This window comes from Anticarsia gemmatalis, chromosome 2, assembly GCF_050436995.1.
Source record: "Anticarsia gemmatalis isolate Benzon Research Colony breed Stoneville strain chromosome 2, ilAntGemm2 primary, whole genome shotgun sequence".
Lineage (NCBI taxonomy): Eukaryota > Metazoa > Arthropoda > Insecta > Lepidoptera > Erebidae > Anticarsia > Anticarsia gemmatalis.
The window spans coordinates 10,938,210-10,957,239 of record NC_134746.1 but is presented as its reverse complement, the minus strand read 5'-3'; the positions used below and the strand labels follow the sequence as shown (position 1 = coordinate 10,957,239).

The 19,030-nt window shown below is 33.3% G+C and overlaps 1 protein-coding gene across 1 annotated transcript; it reads right to left on the bottom strand.

The window, feature by feature from the left end:
* Positions 1–6,073: 6,073 nt before the first annotated feature.
* LOC142984540 (protein obstructor-E-like) lies at positions 6,074–17,287 on the bottom strand. Its single transcript, XM_076132246.1, has 7 exons — positions 17,128–17,287; positions 11,636–11,722; positions 8,050–8,163; positions 7,668–7,732; positions 7,027–7,165; positions 6,440–6,653; positions 6,074–6,187 (listed from the first exon to the last, which is right to left on the bottom strand). The coding sequence occupies exons 1-7, from the start codon at positions 17,165–17,167 to the stop codon at positions 6,130–6,132; spliced, it is 717 nt and encodes a 238-aa protein (XP_075988361.1). The 5' UTR covers positions 17,168–17,287; the 3' UTR covers positions 6,074–6,129.
* Positions 17,288–19,030: the final 1,743 nt, after the last annotated feature.

Genomic DNA, 19,030 nt, shown 5'->3' with positions numbered 1-19,030 from the left:
TCTTTTTTGTAACTGCAACCCTAATTTATGTAAAATCATTTTGTATACATAAAGATTTGTAAAGTTAGTAACAGCAGTTCTCCCGTATCTGTACTCATTGCTCAAACATTTTTTAATTTGCTGTCAATAATAAAAATGTCTGAAACGAAGTCATTCATATACACTTGGCCAGCGTCAGTTTTGTCGGCCTTGTCTAGCAATGCAACCAAAATGAATTAAGAAAGAAACTTAAGAATATTGTAGTAACAGCTTTAAACAATATAAGTAACAATACTAAAAGCTTCAGTTACAAATCTCGAACTAATATTGAACTACACAGTTAATTTTAATGACCAACAGGAATCTAACCTCAGACCTCTTTGCTGTCTCTGCAACAAAACAAACTAACTGGCCTACCCTGGTAATTAACACGAATTAAACTGCAATTTGTTATGCTAAAGATCAGAGAGAAACTCCATGTCACTGGGAGAATATCAATCACGAATTTGCATGATGACGTCACGGTTTTCTGCTGAATGACAGTTATGTGAAATGGTAAAATTGAATTAGCCTACTATAATGTTCCTAATGTTATAAGTGTGAAAGACATTCTTCAGAACTGATTTAGATGGAACAAGATAATATTATACTGTAAGATCCTTGAAAGAAAATACTTTCTTTGCAAAAATATCAGTGAAACTGGAGTCAGAGGCAACGACAAGTTATTCGTAAGACTTTGACATACATATCAAATGTAAAAAAAAACGTTTTTTACAACAATCATTCCTGTTCTATACGGAAGCATATGATCAGTAATGATTACAAGGTTGCAATCAAATGGTGTTTAGAATATAGTTGTCAATATAAGCCCTGCATGCGGATATGTGATATGCTTATATAATTAATTATGGCAAGTTACTTATACTACAACGAACGTTTCAGTGAAAAACTAGATAGCGGATTGATGAAACTAACATTTTAAGATAATTTTTGGGAAACGGTTTTTAGTGATTATAATGCTGAGCTTTACCGCTTTTTAAAGGACGTACTTGCATATATGTTATAATTCAAATAAAACTTTGCGTAATGAATAATACACTTTCGATACTTCTGAGTAATAAAATGAGGAAGTAGGAAACAAAAAATAATTAGATAAGGATAAATTGCGACCGATAATTACCAAAGAAAAATTGTATTTCCTGAATCGGTCTTATGAATCACGTAATAAATTATGTGTCATCATTCAGGGGTTGGCTTAAATTAGGCCGCCACTTTCTGCCACGTAAAGCTTTTCATAGATAAAACCTATCCCATATATTGTAGGTGTAATGAAACTAGATAAAAAATGTGAGTTCCTTGAAAACTCCACTAAATTGTTTCATAATATTATGTAGGACTACTTACAAACCAAAGTATTGTGAAACTTTACAGATCTATCAGGCTTAATACACATACATTCGGTTCGGCAAATTTTATCGAAAAACAAAACAGACTCTACTCATATTCGATCAGGTTCATCTACATTATAGGTTTTGCCGCCCGGCCAGGCCGATTAATGCCGAATTTACCGAATCTAATATAATCATTGTCTCAAGCCTCGCTAACTGTATTAAGTTATTGAATATGACATGTACAAATATACAACTAGTTAGACTCGATCGTTCAAAATGTATGTAACTTGTTGTACAGTGAAAAGTTTAAGAAACATGAATGAATGAGTGTCTTGTACAACAAAACACGTTGTTGCGAATTCGCGCGTTTTGTAATAACGCCGCAGGTGGCTTGTTTGTTTCGTCATCACTTTTCTTTATGGTAATCTCGTTCAAAATTATAAATTGATATTTATTTGTATATTGCCTTTGAGCACGGCTCCGTCTGCGCAAATTGCTGCAAGCTCTATATGTATCTTATACATAGGGCCCTGGGCCACTATACACTTCAAAAATAAAAATATTTCTTGAACTTTGATTATTGCTTTTCAGTAAATACTTATATACCTATGCTAGGATGCCTAGCTTTTCAAAACTTTAATAATTGATAATAGGTGTATATTAATAGGGGTAACCAAAGAAAAAAAACTCAAAGTTGAACCTAAAATATAATATAATAAAATGATAAATAGAACTTCTTTATGACCCAATATGAATGTAATATAGGTAGGTGATAAGGTGATAGACACGGATAAGTGTTACCAAAGTTTGTTCTATAATTTGGATATTAAAGTGTGATAGCCAAACAGATAGTATATCAATAACGCTATTTCTATTATGTTTCCGAACTTTCTGGAAGCAAGCGGAACAAAGCTGTGTTAGAATTGACAGATTTCGTGAGTTGTTTAAGTCCTAAGGCTTATATAAAAGCGAGAACTAACTTTCGCAATTTCAAGTTGTTGGTTAGAGTTTGGTTTAGAGAGAGTTAAAAACTTTTGTCCGAAAGTTTGAGCTCGGGAACGATACTAAGTCACTAATTTTATGTCGTTCGTTTGATTCTGATTTAAGTGGAGATTAAAATAGAGTTAAGGATGAAGTGACGCAAGCGTAAGTAAGCTTTACTTTTTGAAAGCATTTACGTACATCAATTAATGTAATAATTATAGTGTCAAATTGCAGATAAATAAAGCATAGGTTGGAGCTTTATCCCTTATTACCTATATTACAAACTTCAAAAGGCCTTTTACCTTCGGGCGTGTACAACAGCCGAACGAATCTAAAAAATAGTATAAAACGAACTGAGTATAAAAAAACAATAATATGTAGTACTCCAGTGTATCAGATTACAACTGACCTTAACACCTGGGAATCGCCTCAGATATAAGATAGTACTCAAAGTTAATGTTAGATACATAACAATGAATCATTCAATGTTATCTCCATAATTACTCTTGCGTGTTACATTAAAACAATGCATAATGAGGCACTTATTACCATTTGATATCAACGCTTATCGTAGCATCTTTCCTATGAGTTGACGACTTGTGTATAAACCCGCAATTAGATTATGTTGAAGTTGATTCAAGACGTTTCGGGTAGTGATTGAATAGAATTGAAATCAGTAGCGCGTTTTTCTACAGTCGGTATTGTCGATCGAAAGTTTTACATTTTAAATGAATTTTAATGCCACGTCAAAGGCCTCTCAGGCGGCTTGAACAACACTAGGTTGACCACTAACCATACAACAAACAAACAATGTACTGCCAAAATAGTTCTTCCGACGCCCGTTAGAGGTGTAGATCAGATTTTTATACGAAATTTCTCGATAGCTAGCCGGTTGTCGATAGTCGATAGTGGAAGAGAATCGAGCAACAGAGAGTCGATTCCTCTGTCCTCTCTGTCCAGTCCTATATCCTCTGAGCTTCAAAATAGTTACTCGATGATTTTACAAGCGACAGACAGACAGCGGAGGCTTAGTAATAGGGTTCCATTTTTAGGTACGGAACTATAAAAAATAGAGCTAATTTGAATACACCGAATATTTTCTTAAACATACCTAATTTGAAGCATTCATAACGATCAAGTTTAACAGATCAAAAGCGGCCGCGTCGTTGCACATTGTGATCGAACAAATCGGTCACGAATCTGAGCGTGGACAAAAACTTGATGTTATCAGTTATCACTCGCTTTACTAGTTATGTTGTAAAACATTCGACGGTACAGTGAGCTAGGAAATATGGATACGGCATTGCTTTGTTACACTTTAATGACTTTTGTGTTGAATTACTAAAATAGCGTTTACAAACAAACATTAATATTTTTTTTTTTGAGGCGCCCATAGCCAGTTGCGCTCACCGATCGGTAAACGATCTGTGGGTGAAGCAACCGTTGGCGCGGTCATTCCATAGATGGGTGACCGCATAGTGGTATTTGAACTGGGCGTCTCCGTGCTTCGGAGGGCACGTAAAAAGTCGGTCCCGGTTGTTGTCAATTAAGATAACAGTCGTTAAGCCACGTCAAAGGCCTTCGGGCGGCTTGAACAACTTTGACACTAGGTTGACTACTAACCATACGATAAGAAGAAGAAGACAAACAAACAAGTAATCTTTTCAGCTTACACAAATTAAACATCGACTAAGGCGAAGGAATCAATACTGCCTCTCTTTTATGTTGACACAAATGTAACGTCAAAGAAATTTAACCGTCTAATTTTGATGGATTATAACTTCGAGATACTCGAAGATAAGGTTTTGGTAGAAAAGCAACTTTTTTCCAAAAACAACCCTCGATAAAATCTTGATCGCGGGCGAAACAACGCAGTTCAGCTAGTTGTAAAATAATATTTCGTGCTTTATTCATCCAATAGGCCAAGATAGCCCAAACAAATAAATAAAACGTTATCTAGCAGAATATACTAAGTACTATAGACTTAAGCTACGGATACCCACACCGGATAACCAACTATTGATCCAGCTAAAAATAACACCACTTTCTCTGCTCACATCACCGACACTAGATAAATAGCGTTATGTAACATGTGGGCAAAAAACAACGTCGAATTTACTTAGTGAAGCGGACAGCTAACAAATTGATGAAATCTTTACACTAACACATGATTGACAGACATACAATGATATTCATGAGTCATTGTTACGTAGACTATAGGAGGTATATTTTTTAAATTAGCTTTAGTTTAATTACTGACCATGTCAGTGTGGGGTCGGGATAGTGAAATTGGTTGGACTCAAGGATGAAAATAGTTTAAGAAAATGAACACAGAATCGCTATGTTTCGAGACGTGTAGGTTCGATTTATAGTTTCCTTTCTTTTAATAAAGCTTACTTATTATAATTTAAAGCAAGTTATAACTGTGAAAATTCCCTGATTATAACAGCTATTATATAGTTCCCAAAAAACGTATGAGTTCAAAAATATTTAAGGTTGACACTTCCAATTAATTACGAACAAAAGTAAGTCTATAAATTGTATTTCTTTTAAGTTACACTACTGAGCAGCGAACAAGTAGCGCCATCTCTTGGATTTACTTGGAACGAATCTAAATACTTGTTTTATAAATAGTACAACACTTTGTCGCACACTTTAACTGCGAATTAAGTTAGTAATAAAATAGTGATCGATGCATAAATTAATGAATACGTGGCAATACCCCAAGTAATTTCGATTTTCTGTCACAAGAGGTCTCTTACTTCTTTACTGTGAATGTGCAAGCGCCTACCAAATTACTATGTCACACTACTTTGCTACATTTTAGTATTTTTTTTATTATTGAAACTCCTGCCTTTTTCATTACTCTACTTAATTAATACAAAACTTTACCATTTCTAACAGCACATCCACTTCAAAACTGTATTATCTTCCCACATCGTTGTACCATGCGCAGGCGCAGCGCCTTACGCAATGCACTACAATTATTGTCTATAATTGGCTTACAATCCACTTGGAACGACCTATAGCCGATCTAATACTGGTCTAATACAATTAGTATTATGTGCCGGCTATTATATTATGTGAAGACAAAGTTACATGTCTGTAATTTGTTTGATTGCTTTGTAATTAGTAATTATTGGTATTTGATTGTTTGTTGCTAATATTAAACTTTCTATCCTTTCTTTTAGTCATTTCGTCATCATGAAGACGGTATTATATATATTTTGAATTAATATTCGTAGGCTTAATGAAATAGGTAGAGATTCATATACTCGTAGTTGTTACATGTAGCAAAAGGTGATCACTTATCCAAACACGTAACTAAATTTTGAACTATAATTACAAATATTCGAACATATTATTATCTAACATCCAATTATTCATCTCGGGAATTGAACCCAAGAAACTAGAGTTGTGAGTTTTAGTTATTGACTATTTAGTTCGCCTCATAACCAATAGATGGCGTTGTTAATCACATCAATTTCTCAATTTTCTTAGAACTTATAGGTGGTTCCTAAATTATTTTGTAAGATTAATTTCATTTAGATATATGTTCAAGCTTCGATTATTCGAAATGAGTATATCGTTCAATCCGGATTGGCTCAAACATAATGATATTTAGAGCAACACATACAGTGTTACTAGATTTCCAGTAGTTAAGCCAGATTGAAGCCTAATTTTTGTGCTCCGATGAGGAATAAGTAATAAAACAAATGTTGGGACTTATTAATATTTATTAATGTAAAACTAATATCTTAATAAGTATGACACTTTACGCCTTCTTGGGTGACTTGCTCTTTTCGAATGTTTGACCTTCATAGAAGTTTTCACTGAAACAGAATACAAATCGTTAACAAAACCCTTAATAAATAAGGCTACGAATTTTTAAACAAAAATATCAAAGTAGCTGTAGCACGATTTTCTACATTTTGTATAACGGCCATCTAGCGCTACTGAGAAGTTTACATTAGTTCCATTGGAATCCGCTAGGGGCGTTGATCAGTTTTTATTTAAATCTCATATAAATGGTAAATTCCATAGTTACGGGTTTTTGTAATGATTGTGTAGTTTAAGAAGCTTACCATCCTTGAACTTTCTCAGGCTCATCGCACATAAACGTATCCTCATTGTAGACTTTGCCGAGTGGGCAGCTTCCCTTCTGCGGCTGGACTCCGTTGCGGCAGATGTAGAACTTCTGGCAGTCCTCGGGGTGGGGGAAGGTGGGGTGGGGGAGCGCGCGGCCGTTGGGTCCTGTTACTTCACCGTCAGGGCATGAGAAACCATCGTCGAGTACGTCTGAAAGGTTAGATATAACAGATTATTTTTTGTTGTACTTTATAAGCAAGATCTTGTCCCAATGATGGGGCCGTTTAAATTATTCTGAGCTTTATTACTTTTACGTTATTTTGCTTTTATTGTATTAAAAATATTTTTATTAGCACGAATTGGCTCTAAATTGTCGATTGGAGATCTAACAGAGCATTAATTTGAGCCTGGTTATAAATAAATTCCGGTGCAAGTCTAAAGTCCCTTAGATTATTAACATACTGAACATATTTTACGATACATTAAACATATGTTGGGCAGTAATTCTTTAAAAAGTCTAACGAAAGCCTATATATTGAGCACATAAGTTACACAAGAATAGAACAGTTGATAAGTCAGTTACCCTTGGTGACGTGGTCACACTGCCTGTTGACGGCCTCCTTCCAGTCGCAGTTGGAGGTCTCCTCGTCGAAGTACAGACCGGGAGGGCACGGCAGCTCGTTGGGAACACCTTCCGAGCAATAGTAGAACTTGTCGCACGCCTGCAAATTATTGGCTTCTTGTAATATTGGTTATGTAACTCACTGTAGTTATTATTATATTTTATGCATTTTTTTATTACGAAACGTAATCCAGCTATTTCAATTTATAAATGTAGTAAGAAGGGCTTATGTCACGTAACATTATGCGTAGAGCTTTTTCAAAGTTTAAAAAATAGAGGGGTGTTTCAAACAAACAGAAAATCCAAACAAATTTCTTTTGAAACCAAACATATTGTATTCTAACAACACAAGACTACCTATGTCGGAACCCAATCTATATATAGTGTTTTTATTTACTCATGATACTGAATAAATGCACTAATACAGTAAATATTCACCCATATACTAATCGCTTTGTATATTTCCTCTCGTTGATCGTTTACCGGCAAGTGAAGGCATCTGCATTACGTGACGTCATTATGTCGAGTATTGCTCCGTTCACTGCCATTTGTATGGAAGGGCACAGATGTACTTATAATAATGTTTTGTTTCACAACGTTACCTGGGGATCGGGGTGCTTGAAGTATCCGTTCATTCTGGGACAGCCTTTTGTAGGCTTAGGCTCCTCTGTGAAAAGAGAAAATTTCGATTTAGTCTTAATTATATTTATCATTGAAAGTATTTGATCGGCAGCAGTGATGCTGTTATTAATATGACTTTAAGATGTTACCTGAATTTTAAGGTATTAGTAATGTTCAATCGCTCTTAAGACTTTGCATTATAATATAATGTGTGCAAGCCGCTCGAGTTTACAATCAAAATCAATCAACAATTTAGTACTAGCCGACAGATAAGTTTATTTACTTAATAGAAAATATATGTTAACGATAATGTTTTTAACCATTTTTCTAATGATAAGAGTACCTAGTAAAGTATATACTTACGTAGTTCTTTCCTTTCGCCACAGTCAACATTAGAGGGGATGTCACATCGCTCTTTGCTGGGGTTCTCGTCGGAGAACACCAAACCGTCCGGACATAGCCTGGCTTCCGCTTGACCTAATAAACAAAATAAATGATGTTAAATAACATTTTTTGATCATTTTATACATTATATTAGAACAAATTATACGTTCACACGTATACATAAAATTACGTCAATCTCCCTTGAAGGAATAAACTTAACATCTAAGTAAAATTATATGGCGTTTTATCATGATAGCACAATAATTTACAATACGATTTACAGCGTTTTTAAGGTTTTTAAAACTACGATTCTGACGAATTAGCAAAGCCAGTTCTAATAAGTATTATACTACCCTTCTTTCATGTCATAAACTCTTTTTAAATACCCATTGTAACTGTAAACGAATCCTGTCATTCATATTATGTAGGCCCTTCAATAAAATGTCAAACGTTCACTTGATCCCATTCGTCTATGCGTGCCATAAGTCAATGACCTCCGTCATAAAGCTAAGGATGCACTGATTTGCATACAACGTTCTAGTATTGACGGGTTACAAAACATTGGATTCCGTTCACTCGCCTCTTTGACGGCGGAAATGTATGTGCATGTATGTATGTTTGTACACACGATTGTGTGTGCTATGCGTTACAAAATAGTAGATATTAAGGTTGCTTTCAGAAGGTCAAAATTACTTAATTTTAGTATCTTATTCATTGCAAAAATACTCTAGTTTGCAACGGTTGTTAATTTTATTGTGGTTTTGCAGATTGTTCAAACAATTTTAGTTGATATGAAACAAAAGTCACTTATGTAGACAAAGCCAAAAATGCTCTACATTGTTATGAAGTCAATAATGTAAATTTTGTTCGCACATTTTAAGAATCATTACAATCACATCCTTGTCTTTACAAATGACTGACTAATTCTGCAGCAACGTATGTAAAATATAACACAATTTTAACAAGATAAGATTTAATTAAGATGATTTTTGGCTTAAGATTTGATTTGTTTAAGAATAGATAAAATTTACCTCACACAAAAGTACACCCTTTTCCGAAATTGTCTATTGTATTTTAACGTACGAGCTCGTTAGTTAGCTAGTTCAAAAACCGTCGTATGTAAACTGTCATTGACATTACCACTCTAGCTATCTTTCGAGTACCTATTGTATTCAGATCAATACACATGTGCAGTATTGTGTAGTCATGCACTAACCTATCATGTTCATATGCAAGTATTATGATCTTGGTACAATATAACGTGACGAGTGGTACCCTATTGTGTAAGACAAGCTCTTGACAGGTTTGACTTGAAGTTGCTATTAGCTTTAAAACTGATTGTAGAGCCTCGGCAACTAGTGAGGAATCATTCAATCTGCCTAAAGACAGATGATTACCTTGCAAACGTTGAACACGTCAAACAAGCTATACTTATTTTAGACAATATTATCTACTATTTATAAGAAGACCTACAATATGAGGCCAAGTCTGTAAAATCTTAGATTTGTTTAGTTTTGCCTTAGTTTTGAATTCTAAATCCTGGTATATTAATAGTGAAGAGCAGTTGGCACTGAGTACTCTAATTAGCACCAATCGTGTATCTTAAAGAAATCTATGAATAATAGACACGTCCATTGTTATTATATACGTTGTTAATATTTCCGCAGTATACTAACACGAAGTCTCTAATAGCAAACTCTTACATCAACACAAAACACGTAACAATGAAAAAGAAATGTGCATTTAGAAAAATAATTATTAAAATTACCAGCAAAATTTTAAAAACGTGAGGCGTTAAATAATTAAACAATAGACAATAAAGCATTATTACTTAAACTCTCACTTTCTTTTTTTAAGAGTATTTAATTTGAATTTTAATTCACCATGAAGGTTGTATAACGGAAATGTTTTTAGTATTCCTCGAACATGTGTTACATGCTTGTTTTATTATCTAGAGTATGGAAACAAAGAGAAATTTGTTTGGTATAAATTAGAAATTTCAATTACCTAATGTTGTTGACAGGGACTTTTAAAAAGGAACTAGTTTGGAATACGCAAATCTTAATTTTGCAACACAACGCAACATAACTGAAACGTCTCTGAAATTCTCGAGATTCTCATTATCTTGCGGCACTAATACCTTGGTATTTACGCTCTCATATACATATTTGCAGAGTATAATAGACTTTTTGCTAAATAAAATATGTATTTCTTTAATTCTTTGAACTTGTACGGATATTTGTTAATAGGATAAAGAATAACACCTGCCATCAATCTGATGACATGCGGTACATCAGACGACGGGAAACTAACCAACCAAACAACCCAAGTAGGTAAATTCACAACTACTTCCTTTCAGGAGAAAAATTGACACGGATATCCGACAACTCCAAGATTCCAGAAACACGTTAAGCCATTTCGTTCGTTCACGCGAAATTCATCCCGGTAGTCAATCAATGGTGCTTGAATATAAGGGCTCCAGACCTACAGAAGGCTGGATTATGTACTTACAACCCCCATTCTTACAAAGCTCTTATTTCCACAACATTGTAATGTATTACCTGTTTATGGTCGCCTTCGTAACATTACGCTATTTAATGTGGAAATATTTGGAATTTTTACACTCTACTTGCTTTAGTAATGAGAGTGTCGAATGGCGGTAAAAAATACTTGCTGTCACGAAATTTGTGTAGTAATGTGACATTACGATAGGCCTAGTGGTCGTTCGCTAATTGGATTGATTTCTGACACGCGACTTCGAAAGAAAGATAGGCTTTGCATGACAGTAGCGCAATTCTCTGCATTCGGTACTGTGGAGTATCGAGAGTTCGACATTACAAAAATGTACTGCCAAAATTTTTCCTACGGAGCCCGCTTGAGGCGCTGATCAGATTTTTCATGTAAATTTTCTCGATAGCTAGCCGGTTGTCGGTAGTCGATAGTACTAGAGAATCAATCTACTGATATTGCTATACTCGTATGTTCCGACGCGCAACTACAATACTTTAAAAATATAGCATAGTGCGTCATATCAAATGTGCTTTTGTTGCCATCGTATTAATGTCTGTTATAATTTTAGAAATGTCTTATTGTGCTGCAGCAACAAACTAATAAGAATCAATTACTTTGCTAAACAGCAAAAATCTAAACGATGGGTTAAAAATACTTGATTTTATTTAAGCACCAAAAATTCATTGCCTCGCATTAGATAATACGCTTGAAAATTGCTACATTTTCTCAATTTATATAGTAATTAACTTTTACGTTTAAAACATAACAAAAATTAAACGCATGCACCGTATAATTCGTCTTCCCAACCATTGTGACTAACGTATTAAGTAATCATAGTCATTATTTTTCAGACTAATTCAGCAATTAGTCAGAAAACTCTCACGTAATTTCCCACTAAAAATATTCCATTGATGCATTGAAAAGGAATTTTCAAAAGCCGTTAAAGGTGACTACGTAATGTAAACTATTAAGTGAAACCCGGAATAAGAGAATCTTTGATTACGTCACTGGGTACTATGCGCAGGCGCATTATACGAGTGACCTTTGTACTGACCTTTGCTGCATTTGTAGTAGAGGTCGCACTGGTATGGATCCGGGTAGAAGCCGCTCTTTTCAGGACAATCAAATTCTTGTGCTGAAACTGAAAATACATCCTTATGTTAATAATAGTTAAATACAGGAAATCTTGGTGCAAAAGTTACCGAATACACTACTGAGGACATGCAGTAAGAGATAAAAATAAGTGCAATGCGTTGTTTAACAGTTTATAACTTTGCAAACGTAGAGTTTAAAGGTTGTTATTTTCAATTCAATTCAAATTTCATATCCATATTCAATTTTAAGGATTTATCAATATATCAACAAATATAAACATATAAAGATTAACACTAAATGTCTCAAAGAAGAAGAAGAATGTCTCATTAACTATCACTCACTGTGACTATCAAATCCAATATCACTAAAAACTATCCACTAAATAAATATATCAATCACAATACACATGACAAGGTACATAAAGCTTAATAAATTAATTCACAAATCTTATCAGTAATCAGCTAATGTATTCAAGTTAACAACGAAAGCAACTCTGAACGTATTTGAAATTCCGCACTGACAACTAGATCAATAGTCGAGAAAGTAACCGAACGCCTCGCTCAAGGCTGCTAAGTCTTTGAACTAACGTACCTAATACTTGTATGAAATACTAGTGAATTATTCTAATAAAATGCTTAGGACATATGTACCTAGTTCGAACTACTTTTTAAACGTGCATTGAAATAGTAACCCAAAAACTAAACATTACATCAGGAAAACTTTACTTAAGTTTTAGAAGTCAAATAAACTGACTTTTTTGACAAATTATTTGCTTATTATTTTCTTAAGGAAGTTGTTTATATCTTCACATCCTTCTCATCCTTATCTGTAAAAAGTTATGGGAGACGAGCTTCTTTTCAAGTATTTCGTCTCACATAACTTAATGACTTAGAACAGAAGTTAGAAAATACAAATTAGTCATCATTGGCAGGATTCAAATTCTTACTTAAGTTTATTTCTCACACAAACCTTTTTAAAGAAGCCATAAGGTATTACAAACTAATCATGTAGTCACAATTTATTAAAACCTATAATTAGGCAATAAAATTCAGATAACTACTATCGCAATAATGGCGAAATAATTTCAGTACTCAAAATGTATCAATTAAACATTTGATTGACAAAAATCGATAATCTTACCATCAATAAACTATTGATAAAGTCTGAGACAGTTTACTTAAGACAAAGCACAATAACGGACCTCGAAACATTGCTCAATGCTCCTTTGTTACAACTCATTGTTGTCCCGCTCACCAAATTAAATTATCCACTGAATAGTTTTATAAAAATGTCCTTTGTTTGCTTTGTCGAATAAGTACTAGAGATATAAATAGTAGCAATACAAATCTGATAAAAGGTTTTCAACTAGAGGTTAATAGTCAATGTCGATATTTGGTCAAAAAACTAACTGAGGTTGTTTACAGCGTAATATTTTGGACACTCAAATGTCACTGACCGAAGTATCTAGCATTAAGTAATTTCAGAGATCACAGGTAAAAGAAAATCTTTATACAAAATAGGTATTTTAAGCTGTATCAGTAAGTGTCGTATTTATTTTGATGGCCAATTAGACGGAGATAATAAATTACTATATTAATTCATTATAATTAAATGGTTTACAAGAATTATAATTGACGTAAGTAAAACAAATTATGTCATAACAAAATTTCGCTAAAATATATGACGTTTAATTCGCTTCGTAGAATTTACAGGCCGTCATGACAGTAGGCCACACATAAAGGTCATTTCTCGGTAATATATCATTATAATATAATTTAATTAGAGAGCACTAAATTAACAAAGTGGGTTAGAATTTTAATGTCCTAACCTTGCTCGAGATTATAACGACGTAAGTACCATATATAATTATTTCCTGTGCACATTCTTTAGTCGTTGACCCCCACGATTGTCAAGAGGCTTTAGTATTCAAGCGACAGTGTATAAGTTCGCCTTGTCATTTCGCAATCGAACTACTTATTGCGTCATAGGTACTTGATAACAGCCGAGAGAGTAGAAAGTCCGAAATTGTAGCAAAGTGTAACTAATTTGTGAAACAACGAGTGTAGCGGCCTAAAGCATGGAATAATTGAATTGTTATGCGATTCGAATACTGCAGTCAGTCTTGGTATTTTGTTCGACCCCTTAGTTATGTGCAGCTTTTCCTGATATTTCAATTCCCGCCCCATAAATAAATCGTGACTCACGTTTAAGTTTATAAGTTTAGTATGTTTCCGGGACAGGTTGTACTATTTCCTTGATGGGCCATAGTAAAAAAAGGGCTAAAGTAAAAAAGGCCCAAGACAAAATAATACTGCTTATACCAAATATGGAGATAGCAAAGAAAGCCATAAATATGGTGTACAAGGAAATAGTCCATCCTCCATTTTCTAAAGTGATTGAACAACGTACACCATGTACTCATATTACTTACGAGAATTGATTTAATACGCTATATAATTTAAATAACATATCAATATAACCAGTGATGTCGAAATTAATAATTCACAGGGTATTGGATCTTATTACCCTGCCTATCAAGGCAGAAACGAATTATATCCTGACGTGAGGTTGAGAAGATACGTCCAATTACATCTCAAGTCTATTGCAATGTTATTATATAGGTACTATGTGATATTTATTCACCATTTGATATTTCAAAGTAAGTAACAAGAAAATATAAACATGCTTAATTTTTCAGCATCCAATGCGCTACGATGTTTATATGACATTAAGTCAATTAGAACATTGCGTTAGGAAAGCGAAGAATTTCTTGCAGCGAAGAATATTATAAAATGTCTCAACAGAAGATAGGATTTAAAGTGATAAAAAAGAAGTATCATAATTTCTATTACATCATATTAAGAGCAAGAGAGAATTGCTATATTTTTTGTTATGACTTTAAACATTTAATGTACATGCAATTACGATAACGTCAATAAAAGTGCTGACTAACTTAAATACAGCATATTAGGGTTTCTTAAACCGTCTCGACCGATTTGTATGAAGAAATAAACTTTAAATTGATTGTATCAATTTATTGCCGTTGTCAATTGCCAAACACTAAAAAACGTTTCGAAATTAGTTCAGATAAGACATTTTAGGTCGTAACAAGTTAGGTGACATGTCGTTAGTTGAAAAATATAATTACTAGATTGTGAAATCTAGGCACTATTTTTTTATGCATATAATAAATAATATTATATTTAGCGTGCTTGCGTCATAGTTTTAATTGTAATATAAACGCAACAATAAGTTCCCTGAAGAGTTAGTTATGTAAAGTAATTAACTCATTTCACTGGTTATTCTGGTCCCACGAGAGAGCCTGTTTCGATTCGCAGTTACCGGGTCTAATAAATATTCAATTTATGTAACTTAATCATTTTACTAACCAAAATACACTATAAAACATTTGTCTAATATAATATCATAGCTACGTATTTTTAAGTTTATTTTCCTGAAATAAACAATTAACGACATTTAAAATGAATAAAGATGATTATTATTAGATAGCGACGTATGAGAAACAAAATTATCCACTAACTAACAAATTATCATGTTAGCATAATTTCTAAAGTATAGGAATCGAGCTCCACCAGTTAGATCTAACATTATATATTAACCAAACTCCGACTATGCGAGTGAAGGAATAGAGAGTGTACCTGTATATTGTGCATTAGTTGAACACTATAAACAAATTCCTGCACCGTTCACCGGTTTCTTTTCCGGATATCAGCTTAAAAGACTACTACTTAATGAGAACAGCGCTTATAAGATCATTGGCTATTAGATTAAATCTGACAGATCGTGTCAAGTAATTATCGAGAGGCGATCAACGATGACCTTCATAATGATCATACGCTATTGAAATGCATTTGTCAGTTAATGAATTAAAACACATTATCCTCATTTACGTCGCGCAGTCGGGTATATATGAAACGTGCAAATTAGGTCTCATACTTCCATAGCATGCTCGCATAACATCCGGTAAGAGAGATAGCTATATAGTAATATATTATAGTAATATATCGTAGAAAATGTATTCGAATGAAAGACTTATTTTAATTGGTATATTCACTTGACCTGACATCAAAGCGTCCAAACAAATATAACTATCTTATTTTTAGTACTTAGTAACATAATATATAAAGTCCAAAAGAATGTGCACTATTCAGCAAGCATATTACTACAGAAGGCCTTTAAAATCGTAACAGAATTTGCTAACAGCTTATTGAATATTCACTCCGCTTTACCCTCTTACAAATCAAGCAAATAGCTGTTGCACTATATTTTCTTTCATACACAAATTACTAGTAAAGTTACGCATACGAAAACGTGACTTATGTTTCGAAAATTCGCCATGTTTTCATGCCCTTGCATCATATTAAGTAATTTACTGGAGCACTGAACAGTTTGTTAGTGAAAGGAGTTCCTTCAATACACGATACGTACCGACATTATGTGTTTTAACCAATTAACTGTGTAATGTTTGAAGTCGATACGTAAGGATGAAATAAGATCAATTAAATCGTTAGTGAGTTATGTACGTGCTTTCGTGTTCTGTTTGGTAGACACGAAGGGCGCAGGATATCATAAGGATATCCCATGCCATGAAACAATTTGACGTAATAAATCTTAGTCATGCAACAATATCGAGTTCCGGCAAAATTACTTTGGAGTTAACAACTTTTAATAAGTACGGATATATTATGTATTATTTATTAATTTGATTACCATTTTTGATAAATAGGGCACTCTTTCCTGTGTTAAACAAGTATTACCGTAAAATTAACAAATTCCATGTATTTGTTAACACTTCTTTACTAATTATTATTGGCACTATAAAGTTTTTATATTAACCTAAACTTGGTTCGTGGATATTTCATACACTTAGTGGATCAAAAAGTAATAGCAAAGGATAACTGAATCTAGAGCAAAACATAAACAAGGAACTCGCATGTCTTGCAAAACTCTTGCTTAAGAGTGACAAGTCTGACGTCACGCCAGACAAGAATGCAAGAAACTAACCCTTTCATGCTAAATGCAAGTTTAGTTACTCATTCATTATTGGCTATTGTCAACCCAGTTCTTGAACCGATTGAGTCATTCGATCGCATTGCGAAATACTAAATCTGTACCCGATTGTATGGACATTGTAGAGATATATTAGTTGGGCTGGGATTAGAAACTAAGTTAGAAAAATATAAACGAAATGTATAGCTTAATTCCTGCTAGATAAGTATGTTATGATAATTAGATAAAAGTAAAAAATAACTAAAAAATACACTGCACTAAACACTTCTTAAAAATAAAGATAGTTTGAACTGAATTTGTACTGTAAAGTCAGGTAAACTGATTTTGAAAATATTGATTTAAATTGCACTTTTATAAAGCTATATAAAAACAACCCTTATATTTAAACGAAAAAAAAACTAAGAATAAAAAAACACTTACCTAAAGCTACGAAGCCGACGACAAAAAGTAAACTTTTCATTTTTAATTAAATTTATTTGAGGTAGTATTTAAAATAGAATTATTATTTAACCGTTGGTACGTGCGTTTCGTGTCGAAGGTTGGTGTGTATTGCGCGCGCTCTCGGGCCCATTGTAGCCTGCGCCCGCGCAACTTAATACACCACGCACGACGCTAATGATTGCGACGAAAGTGAATGAAAGTTGAAAAAATTGACACTGACTGATGATTTTAATAGATTCACGGTCAATAATTGTAGTAATGCTTATATTTGGACAATGTATAGTAACTTATACTATTATTAATGGGAAAGTTTGAGTGTTTTGATGTTTATTTGTTTGTACCTCAATCATGTTAACACCGTTGAAGGAAAATGAAATTTTCTACATAGATAGCTAACAAACTCATTATGACGATGAACACATAATCAAAATTTTGGTCTGAGAAATGCTCTTGCTCTTTTTATGTTGATAAAGTTGCAGTCTGATTATTTATAGTATTTTTTTTTATACCTATGTTATTATTAGTTTTGGGTTTTGTTTCTCAATGTGTGTATTACTTGAGTGAACTGAAGCGATATATTATGATTAATTAAATGAATCTAGGTAACTAGGATTTTAATTATTATTTTTATTGCTTTAAAATTAGTTTATAATGCAATAGGCATTTCCGTCAAGATTTTGAAATCTTAGGTAATGTAAAAAGTATTATTTCTAAATGTATTATTTTTTCAAATAACTTAAATTGTCAAATGTTATATTCTTATCTCCTCTTTTTGTCTGTGAAGATAAATTCATTTTAATCTGTTTTTTGCATTTTTTCTTATAGCGGCAACATAAATATTATTTTTCCCCGACCTAATACATCGTGTTTGAAAATTTAATACAATCTAACTATCACGGTTGTAGAGACACAGTCAGGTTAAAGACATGCATAGGCAGACAGCGAAGTCTTAGTAACCGAAAAAATATGAAATTGCTGTCTGAAATGACGGTCTCTATATTTTCATAAAACATCAACCTCGCTTATGATTTGCAAATTATAAAGAAAGTAAGTGCATACTTCACGTTTAATTCTCTCTTCATAAATATCAAATGGTGTATGGCGGATTCGATTTGCTTAGAACAGTGATTTATTCGTAAAAGTCGGAGATTGATTGATTTACATCATTACATGTAAGTAAAATGATAGGGATAGTGTATTTATTACTAAAAACGGGTGTTACTAAAAGTAAAGAATAGATTCACAGCAGTTCAGCATCAGCTAAACATAATCATATGTTTCTTAAATAATAGTAGCTTCGTTGGATAATCAGGAAAAAAAATCTCATTCCCAAAATCCCCTTCATTACATGTGCCAAATTATGAAATGATTCATGGCATAAAGTATTTTGAGAACTGCAGAGTTAGTCTACAACTATGAAAATTATTGTGAAAAAAGATATAGATCCAAACGGTGGTTGCGACTGTAGAAAAAATTACATGTTTCATCACTTTTCACAGACTGCACTTGCATTTAGCGAATGCATTCTTATTACAGTGAGTGTATCTATACAGCCGCTAAGAAAAGTCACGATATTGGTCCTATAGCATTATATATTCATATGTATATTCGTACGTGTATATATTGTAGATCGCCTCGGAAATGTCGACGCCATGGCCAATTTCATGGAATGAAATGTCGTTTGGTTCTTAAACAGGACTCCATAGGATTTTATTGCATGTGTCTGTATGATAATCATTCCTGTTGGGTAAATGATAAATATCAATGGGTGGTATATATTTATTATAGTGGGCATGGTAAGAAATTAAAAAGGTAACTCAATCATTTTATTTTACAAGCTGTTTTTCTAGTCTGCAACTATGCCTACATCGATATATTTTTA